This window comes from Crocodylus siamensis, chromosome 7, assembly GCF_052110815.1.
Source record: "Crocodylus siamensis isolate JL-2025a chromosome 7, ASM5211081v1, whole genome shotgun sequence".
In the NCBI taxonomy this organism is placed as follows: domain Eukaryota; kingdom Metazoa; phylum Chordata; order Crocodylia; family Crocodylidae; genus Crocodylus; species Crocodylus siamensis.
Genome location: NC_143401.1, coordinates 53,550,441 through 53,560,677, shown reverse-complemented (window position 1 = coordinate 53,560,677; position 10,237 = coordinate 53,550,441). Strand labels below are relative to the sequence as shown.

The 10,237-nt window shown below is 38.6% G+C and overlaps 1 protein-coding gene across 1 annotated transcript in view; it reads right to left on the bottom strand.

Annotated features, from left to right (window-relative positions):
• Positions 1 to 3,486: 3,486 nt before the first annotated feature.
• SUPV3L1 (Suv3 like RNA helicase) overlaps positions 3,487 to 10,237 on the bottom strand; it is a 29,365-nt gene continuing 22,614 nt past the window's right edge. The window contains exons 11-15 of the mRNA XM_090057255.1: positions 9,006 to 9,225; positions 8,538 to 8,618; positions 7,005 to 7,181; positions 4,482 to 4,630; positions 3,487 to 4,039 (exon numbers count right to left, since the gene is read on the bottom strand). Of these exons, the coding sequence (XP_089913381.1) occupies positions 3,550 to 4,039; positions 4,482 to 4,630; positions 7,005 to 7,181; positions 8,538 to 8,618; positions 9,006 to 9,225 (1,117 nt within the window). The 3' untranslated portion in view covers positions 3,487 to 3,549. The remainder of the gene's footprint in view (positions 4,040 to 4,481; positions 4,631 to 7,004; positions 7,182 to 8,537; positions 8,619 to 9,005; positions 9,226 to 10,237) is intronic.

Genomic DNA, 10,237 nt, shown 5'->3' with positions numbered 1-10,237 from the left:
AAAAAGCTGGAGCCTCTGTCCAAGAAGGAGATCCACTATCTGCCAATGCTTAAAAGGGATGAAGATTGTACAGAACCAACCTCTTAAGAAGGGAAAAAGCACACTGGTTTGGAGAAAAGTGCCTTCACGGACAGAGCTACTGAAGTGGCTCTTCCAGCTTTCAATTTACATTTTGTCAGGGAGCCAGCATTTTCCCATTTAAAGCACCAGCTGAAATGAGTGCTGAGCTTTCACAACACAGGAACACACAGAACAAGCCCCATACACAAAATCATGACAGACCACTGAGAAATACCTTCCTGGGGTTTGTTTGCAAGAAGCATGTAAAAATGCGAGGCTAGCATACCTTTGCACCATATCAGTTTTGATCAAACCATGCTGAAGCCAATTTGTCAGCGACATTAATTAGAACTAATGGCAGCAACACCATTAGCTCAGAAGAAAAGAAAACTTTTATGAAAGAAAGTCAGCCTAGAAATGCCTGAGTAAACGTCAGCGCTCTTACAACAGTTACTATGGCATCACTATGGGAACAAGCAATGAATTAAGCTGAAGTGCTAATCTCAGCAAAATACAAAAAGAATGCTCATAGTTACTTAACTTTCTTACCAAAAGGTCTTTTGCTCAAAATAAGAATCTGGTTTATACCTGCTAAGCACCCCAATCTAATTCTTTCCTTATGCAAAACATACATTTAACTATAAGCAAAACTACTTATGAAGGACAAAGTGGATATCAAAACATAGTAGGAACAGAGTATACCAGGAATGTGAGCCTTCCATGCCCCACATTGTTAATTAAGAGCCTTAGTTTTTCAGGGTATTAATCTGGCTTGAAGGTTGTAGCCTGAAAGTTAAGAAAAGGTACGTGTAGAGGGGCAAGTAAAATTGATAAAAGTGTAATGGTCTAAGTTTCCCTTCCTAACATGTCTCCATGTTCTACTCCCAGCTGATGATCACAGAATACTTAGTGTTGTCCAACTGGTTTCAATTATTTGGATTGGAATATCTGTCAAAGGATTTAATCCTGAAATTGTATGTTAAGCCAAAGCGAAGTCACTGACAAGCAGAAATTGTAATGGAGCTAGGAAGGAGACTAGGACTGAAGCCCTTCAGGCCCAAATTAAAAGGAACGTCAATGATGCCCATACCATGAATCACCACTCACCTGCTGCTGGCTACAGAAGAACAAGATGGACATAAGTCACTAAGCATATTGGTAATGGTTGCATGGATTCATGCTGCATACTGACTCACACCCCTAACATTTGCGAAGTCCAGAACTGTCCACAACATCACATATGAGAGCACAAAGCTTTCTGCCTGGTGGACTCCAATTTTCACTCTTCATCTTGCACAACAGGTATTCAACTTTAACCCAATCATTTCGTGGAGGCTCAACCACAGAGAACCTGCATATATATATTTTTTCTGTTTATTGAACAAAAAGTGCAGCAGAAGCATTTGCAATAATCCATTCAAGAGCCACTTGGCTCTGTAAATAAAATAAGATATTACATGGACTTGGAAAACAATTATATACATTTCACATCTGGTGAAGATTATCTCACTTACATGATTACCACAGGTAGAATATAAAATGCATTCAAAATAGGAAATGAAAAGAAATTATACATCAACACTGATTGCTTCAGTGCAGGAGCTTATGGATTCCACTGCACTGTAACCTGTGCTAAATGAAAACTTGCTTAAATTCACAAGCCTTCAAAAGGCTTCTCTCCAGACATGTTATAAAAGTGAGAAATTTATTTAAAAAGTTAAACCCTGCTTTTACTTTTTCAGCAATTAATGAGAAATGGCACTTTCAGAGTGAACGCGTTCAAATCTTATGCCCACAAAACAGGTACAACCACAGTAACCACATTGCTTGCCTCTCAAAAGACATGCCAACATGCCTCAGTGCTGGAAGACCATTTCTACAGGCAAGAGAAACAATTTCGGTGTCTAAATATATTGGTCTTTGACCTCTATCAAGACACCAATAGTAACATCACCTCAAAATTAACTTAATTAGTTTGACCAAGATACCAGGATCATAGACCACTTATGAATATAAGAGATAGGGCACGAGAACACTAACCTATGCCTGGAAGACAGGAGAACGTTATACAGTGATTAACTTCTCCCTTTCAAAAAACAGCAAAATTGCATAGACAAAATAAACTGTGTTTATACAGACAATAGCCTCAGCGAGTTTGACCTTTCTCCCTTGTTTTAAGTAACCTACTTTTCAATAAAATGCTATCTAGGTAAGCATCTCTTAACAGGGTTCTGGATGTACAAAGATCATTGATACTGGATACTGAACTCTAATTTGTATCGGATCTGGAATTACACAAAAATAAAGCAAACACATTGAGGGGAAAAGAACTAACAACAAGTCTCTTCCCCTCTTAATGAAAGAAAAACAGTCCAACCTTTTTATCTTTGCCTGAATAATAGCAAACTACCTTTCCTCAGAATTGTTAAAGAGGTAGCATTAAGATGACAGAGCTGGAAGAACTATGACCTTTATTCCAGAATTTCTGTAATAGAGAAACATTGTTAATCCTCCCTACATGTAGGACATCAACAAAGAAAAGCTTTCCACCCGATTATTACAGATTAAAAGGCAGGCAAAGGTTGAAAACCACAAAATTCATTTCACTATTCTAATCCAATTTCCACTGACGTTGTACATTACCCTTTATAGCACTTATCTCTTGAACTCTGCACTTTGGTAAAGGAGTGGATTGATTAGTTACCTCTTTATTAGGGAAACATTTGGTCTCTATTTGTGATGCAAGTGTATATTGCACAAAGATGTTTTAAAAACAAACGTTTATATAGGAACACAGTAGTTTTATTACGCTGATGTCATGACTGTGTGAAAGTGTGGAACAAGCTAACAAAATCAGAGTTCATAAAAATAACTAACTATTCAGCTTATGAGACTTCATCTCTAAAACTGCTGCCTCATGTTTAACTAACAGTACAACTGGATCTGATCCACAATGTCAATTGTGCCTTCCACCACACCACACATCCACGGCAGGATGCACAATTTTGCAATCAGGGATCAGAACCCAACGGGGCCATTACTACTTGCCAGCATAAGGGAAGCCTGAGATCCCAGGCCACTTCAGCACCAGCAGGTTGAAAGCCAAGTACACACAGTCTGACTGAATTTGAGCAGTCCCGTGGCTGAGAATGCACCAGCCCTAAGAATGCACCAGAGCCAGTTCTAGATTCTGATACAGTCCTGAGGCTAGGACCAATAATCAGCTGATTGTCAGTCTCAACCCCAGGGCAGCACTGAAGCCAGTTCTGGCAAGTGTAGCAGGGGTACTACTTATGGCCCAATTCATAAGGTACCTGTGGTCTTAACTAATATCTGCCAGAGGCATAAATATCATAAAACCATCATAAGGAGAAAAAGAAGTTACTGAGAAGCTGCACTAGTAAAACCAAACAAATACCAAGAAAGGTTACTAAAGTAGTTTTTATTTTGTGCATAAAAGTTACATAGATTTAGGACATGATTTTATTACTACTCTATCACGCTCCCCTTTGAAGCATTCTGATGATTTCCCTTTGTAGCAGGGACATTTTTCTTACTGTACTTAAGCTGCCACTCTTTCTCCAACTGCTTCAGCACTTCTTTGGAAAGGTGTCCTCCACGCACTAGCCTGGTTGCAAGAGAATCCTGTACATGGTTTTCCACATCTGGCTGTACTTCAGCAGGTCTGTTACCCAAAGCTTTTGGTCCCCTTGCTCTTCTCTGTCCTAGGACCTTCCTGTCACTTGGGAGTTGTTCTTGGTTTTCTACCGGAAGATCTTCAAAGCTCAATATCCTGTCATTAACTTCAGTCTTTTTCCAAGGAAAGTTATCTGGTACAGCCAGGGGATCAGAAATATGAGCTTCTGAAACTCTGATAAGCCTTGTAATGTTGCGCACACCATTCTGTATAACATTGTCTAGTTCTTTCTGGATCTCTTTTACCCTGTCAATATCCAGGAACATGTCCACAAATCGGTAACTGAAAGGGTAGGAGGGAGGGACAGGGGGAAAAACACAAAAAATACAAGTTTTTAAAACTTAACTACCATAAGTATTGCTATACATCACTGGAACAAGTTGATACCAAGTTTGTCTCTCAGGTATATAGTATTTAAGTGCTGTGTAGCAAAAGGCTGAAATTGAAAAATATTTTCCAATCTGCTCCCACCAATGAGCCTCTTGATACTGTTTCATATTACGTATCATCAACTCTACAATTAAATAGAATTCTGTAGAAACTATTGTTTGCACAGACTACGCAGTTGCATCTGGAGTTCCACCAAGATTACCTGGGAGGACAAGGCATGTGACCCCAAATAATGCTAAGTTTGGACTGACTTACAATACGTCTTGCCCGTCTCTCAAAATTACCTTAATTAGGACAAAACCAAAATAAATCTTAAAGTTTAGAGTTTCAGTACCTTAACCACAGATACAGGTCAAAGACATCATGAACAGATTCCAGGTGTACAAGTTCCCTGATGTTCTTTGGTGGGGTGAATGGCCACTTTGTATGCTTGCAGAGCCAGTCAGATGTCAGGGGCTTGTTTCTACTAAACTGTCTTGCAAACTTTAAGAAACAAATTCAAGAGGGTTTGATATTAATGAGGGAAATGAGAACCAAATGCATTTACAACAGAGTTATCTATTAAACAAGAGCTGTCTAACTGGTGGCCTGTGGGATGGACACAGCCTGAGAGGTTAATGTGCAGCTCCCAGGCTCCCACCTGGCCATCACTACCCCTACTGCTTGGGCTGCAGCAGCATCCAGGGTCTCAGGGCTCCTCCTCCCTCCCTTGGCTTCTGCTGCATGCCCCTGCTCCAGAGGCTGCTGGCAGCCTAGAGTACCCATACAGCACTATGCTGCAGTGAAGTCTGCAGGGAGCTGAGTGCGAGGCAGGGTGCCACAATGCATAAGAGAGTACCTGTCTGCATACACACACAGTAGAGCAGTATGAGGGCAGCCTGCCTGCATGCATGCATGGTGCAGCTGGGGGGCCTGAAGGTGGGAGGGAGAAGGGTGAAGAACACTCACTTGCATGCACATGCAACCTGAAGGGCCTGTGGCCCTCACTAGTGCTGCCCCCCGCCCCAACACATTATGCAGCCCACGAGGCATGGGGCCCTGGGTACTTAGAATTTGGACAGCCCTGTATTAAATTCTTATACCAAATTTTCTCTCAAAAAACTACGGAACAGGTTGTATTGTTAGCATGAATTAAAAATACCACTACTTTGTAAATACACACAAAACCCCATAAGATGTCAAACAAGCCTTTAGGTTATACATGTTCTGTTGTGTAGCAATGGAAAATAAACCCCCACAAAACACATTCTAACATTTTGTCTATAGTACTTCACCAAACAAAATTTGATTAACAAGGCTGCATACACTTCTGTGATCTCGGGCTCTATTATATGGACTTACAACAGGCAGCAGTTACTGGAGAATAAGGAATTAAATTATCAAAGCAACTCAGTACAATAATTATGCAGCTGCTGTACTTTAAGTGATATTTCTAAAGTTGGCCTGCACATAATATTCTGTATAATGTATCCTTTGATTTATGCAGGACAGAATCTTCTTCAGATGACATGCATTCTTTTATTTAACTATTCAACCCTGGAGCCAGCCCTCCCCTCCTGAACCTCATTAACACAATTTGTATATGGACCATGCACACAGCTAAAAAAAAGTGCAAACTATCCAGAAAAACAGAGCAGAACTTTTGTGGTTGATCTTCCCTAGCATGGTCAGCCACACAGACCTTTGTCCATTGTCTTAAATCTGTTAGCAGCCTGCTCATGTTCTACTGAACAATGCTTATTTCAGAGCCACTTTCTGGGTTGAGAAAGTGATGCTGCATACTCATTCCCCAAATACAATAATGGCACTATTCTCCACTAAAAATGAATTTGTAGCAGAATTCAGCCACCCAAAAAACATACAAGTCACTCAAGTAAGAATTATGCCTTCAATTTTCAGAAGCATTTAATGATTTTAGGTGAAGTGCTCATCATTTGTCAAAGATCTAGCCCTTTTAGGCAGTTCAAGCAAGCCTTTCAAATTTGTGGGAAGTAATTAGTCTTTTTTTTAAAGCATAGGTCTATACTTTCACCCAACCCAGAGACATACACTGATTCGCTGACATGAGACAAAATTTAAAGTTAAAATTTTAACTTAAAGGTTGACTATAGAAAAAGATGTTTCTACAGACAGTAAGATAAAACAAAGGAGGCACTATCTGAAAAGCTAACAGGAAAACAAAGCAATTGTTTGGTTCTGCAAAGCTACTGCATAAGGTAAGATTACTCAAACTGAGCTTTACAAGATTACCCAGTAAATTTGATCATGTATGGATTTACGATCTAGTTTTAAGCCAGAATGAACTGGCAACGTATTGGGTTAGTACGTATCTGCTTTTTTGTTTGTTTGTTTTATACGCTACTTGAGTTTAACACATCAATGTTCAAGCATGAGCCTATACTCTTCCACAGTTTACAGACTGGTGCTCAGAAAAATGAAACGCTAGTGCCACTCTCTGACTGTAGGCAAGCTATTGCTAGCAAGGGTTGTGCAAAGGTAATACCACAACTGATTGTGCACCTTATCCCTGACCATTACTACTTCAGGGATTATTCACTGTGCAAATTATAAGATTCTGTGATGTAAGTAAAGGACATGGAAAATCATATTGTTTACTTTAATTCATATCTCAAAATAAGAACTGGGCTCCCAGAGCAAAAAGTACTTATTACTGATATTAACTATACAGATACCACTGTATATTCTTTATCATTCTCCACCTAGAAAATATTTCTACTTCTCTGTGACCATTTTAAAAACACATTTAAAATACCATTTGTGCAACAATCAGGAAAAAGATATATTCTGTTAAGAATGATCTAGTCTATTATAAACACTGTATATCTAACAAACTTACCTTCAACAGTGAGGTGCAGACAAAAGGCTCTTTCCTGTTGATTGGTGCTGTGCAGAACACATACCTTGCTCTTAAATTTAGAGGAATGTGCTGAATCATATCTGCTACAAATTTGAAGTCAACAATATTACAGACAAAGTAGAGGCCATCCACTTGTGAGAGACTCACAAAAATATCCTATTTTTAAAAAAAAAGTAAAATACAATTATTAGTTGAAGTTATAACAAAGGAAGGCTGTCAGTATTCAAATAGTCTTGCCAATGGCTGGTAAGGTTTTTTGAAGTCTGATTGTATTAAAAAGACAGTTTTAAAAATATCTAATTTAACGTATATTAACTATGTGTATTTGTTCTCTCAACCAGAAGCAGGAAAGAGGGCTTAATTGTTCATTAAAAAACAGAACACGTGAAAAAGTTATAGCTAACAGTATTATTGGGGTATACAACTCATTCACACATTGCTAGCTGTTTCTACACTAATAATCTGTTGGGTCATGTTGATGAATGATGATAAACCTGCAATATAGCCTTTGAAATAAAAAAATAAATAAATCTGTCAATCATTTAACTATTCCTAGTTTTGCTTTAGGATTTGAGATCTACTACAATGCAAAAAGTCACAAAGTAACTAAAATTCTACAAGAGATTAAGATTGTTTGAAACATTCTTTTGTGGGGGTGGGGGAGGGAGCATCTTAGAAAGTAGGGAAAAAAGCTTAGAAGTTTGTGCTTTGTGTGGATTCAACAGACTCTATTATAATGCAGCTAAGATTGGACATTATACTTAAATAACTTAGTACTGTCAACTAATAAAAATCTTGTCACACCCTGACAATTCTCAGATATTTCGGAGGTTTTCTAAGATTCTGGTCACCTTTTTGAAGAATTTAATCTAAATGATGTTTAAGACACAGAATTAAAGGTTTCCTTAGTACTTTTAAAAATATTTAGGTGTGCACTTTGAAGAACATAAATTAATCACTTCTCATATGAGCTAAATCGAAATTAAATAGGGATAGGATCAAATGGTTCCACCAGAATACACATGACCATTTTTTAAGAAAAGACATCGTCTCATCAAAGAACAAAGATCATAAGAGAAAAAAAAAAATGTAGCTTCCAGACACAGCAAAATCTAGGTAGCCAGTTTCATTTTAAAGGAGTTCCACAAACATAGTGATATATATTTTAGCCAAGGAGCTGTGTCCACATCTCCAACAAAAAAAAAAGTCCTCTTAATGGAACATAAAAAGTGATTGCTGCAGCTAATGCTCTTGCACACACACAATACCCGCAGACTTCCTTATCCTTAGTGACATAAGTATTTACACTGGTAGAAAGAAAAATAAATTGATTGATAAAACCCACAAAGCAGCACCTTGGCTTTTGAATTATACTGGATTGTTGTAAAACAGAACAAAGGTAGAGATGCTAACTATTTATCTCCTCACTGTTGTAAAGTTTATATTCTATTTCAACATTTAAGGGTTTTTAAAGGTGACAGCTATTTTTTAAATAAATTAAATCAGCCTTACAATGAGATTTGACAGAGTGGCATCAGGGAGATGATATGCAAACAATTCTATCTGCTCAGCAGTAGGATGTAGACCAGCTGCCTAAAGGGGAGGGGGAAAAAAAGAACTTTCAATAAATCTTGACAAAAAAATAAAATAAAATAAACCTTTAGTGTCTCTGAAAAGCAATTTCTTGCAAGATAAAATGCAAGTAATCAAAGCATTCCCAAGAATTAGCCACACTAAACTACTGTGATGAATTTGATGAAAAACTTAAAGTTCAAGCAGAGAGAAATTGTGAAGAGCAGGCTCAGCATGAAAGAGACATGCAAATCTATAGAACCTGCAAGTGTCCCCCATATTCAGAGTCAAGACAGCATTGTACAAGTTGCTTTTCTAACTTAGATTTAACAGAGTGCAATACTGGAAAAGAATGTACCAATGCAGTTCCAAAGTATGTCATTAAAATCAGAATATTAAGCCATTTACCTGTATAGGGTCCACAGGCCTATTCAAAATTTCTTTCAGAAGCCTAAGATCATCCTGATGCACTGTAGTTATTTCTCCTTCCTTGAACATAGAAGTAAATCTTCCAGCTCTGCCTGAAATTTGTAGAGCCTGAGAAGTAGTAATTGCCTGCATATCTTTTTCTCCCTTTTCATTGATACTCGGCTTTACTAGAGAGTTAAAAATTATTCTTTTTATACTCCTGAAAGTTTAAACAAACACAAAATAAATCAGGGCAGGGTCCTTTCTTCTTGAAAAGTTGTTATGTCTTTGGACAATGGATATTATTTTAATGTGAATTTAGTCTTCATGACAACTGCAATATAGCCACAGAATAGACACAGCATGGGAACAGCAACGAATTACTTACTTTGCCATCAATCTGTCCTAGCAGAAAGACAAAGGGCAATTATATTTCCATGTCCATTCAGTCACTGGCAACATCATAAAAAAACTACATTTCAAACTTGGTACTGACAGCAGATTTCTGAAAATATTCCCACCTTCAGCTAAATCCCATTCCCAAACAGAACCTCCAGGACTAGGTCTAAATGATCAAAACTACTATATTTACTCAAATCTAACAGGAGGTTCTCTCCCTGCCTCATTACAAATGGAGGAAAATGCTCATCTTAGATTCAACTATGGGCCAGGAAAGAAGCTGCTGCAGTTCTAGAGGGAGCCAGGATTGCTTATGTAGCATGGCAGGGGATGCATGGAGCCAAGGGGAGCACAGGAAGGAGGGACAGAATGGGAGGGAGTAGGAGGAGGAAGGAGAGTGCAGAGTGGTGGGAGACAGCTGAACCAGCTCCAGCCCCAATTGGGGCCAGAGGCCGCAGCCAGAGCCGGGGCACAGAGTAGGAAGGGGAGTGGAGGAAAGGGCACTATGGGCAGATGCCAGAGGAGGACAACTGGTGGGGGGGGACGACCCCCGCCACTGCTTTCCTTGCTGTGGCAGTGGTGAGTGGGATAAATTTAAGAAGACCCACCAATAACTAGATAGTACTGGACAGAGAAAAATTAAAAAACACATTTATGATTTTCCATGTTTAGAACCTAATTATGGGGATTATCTTAAATTTGAAGTCCCCTTGATTTGAGCTAAATGTGGTAAATCAGTTTGATAAATATTATTATTAGATCTAACCAGTCAAGTTAATCACCACATTGTTCAGACATTTGTGCACATAAAGGGCACTCAACACTTTATCAAC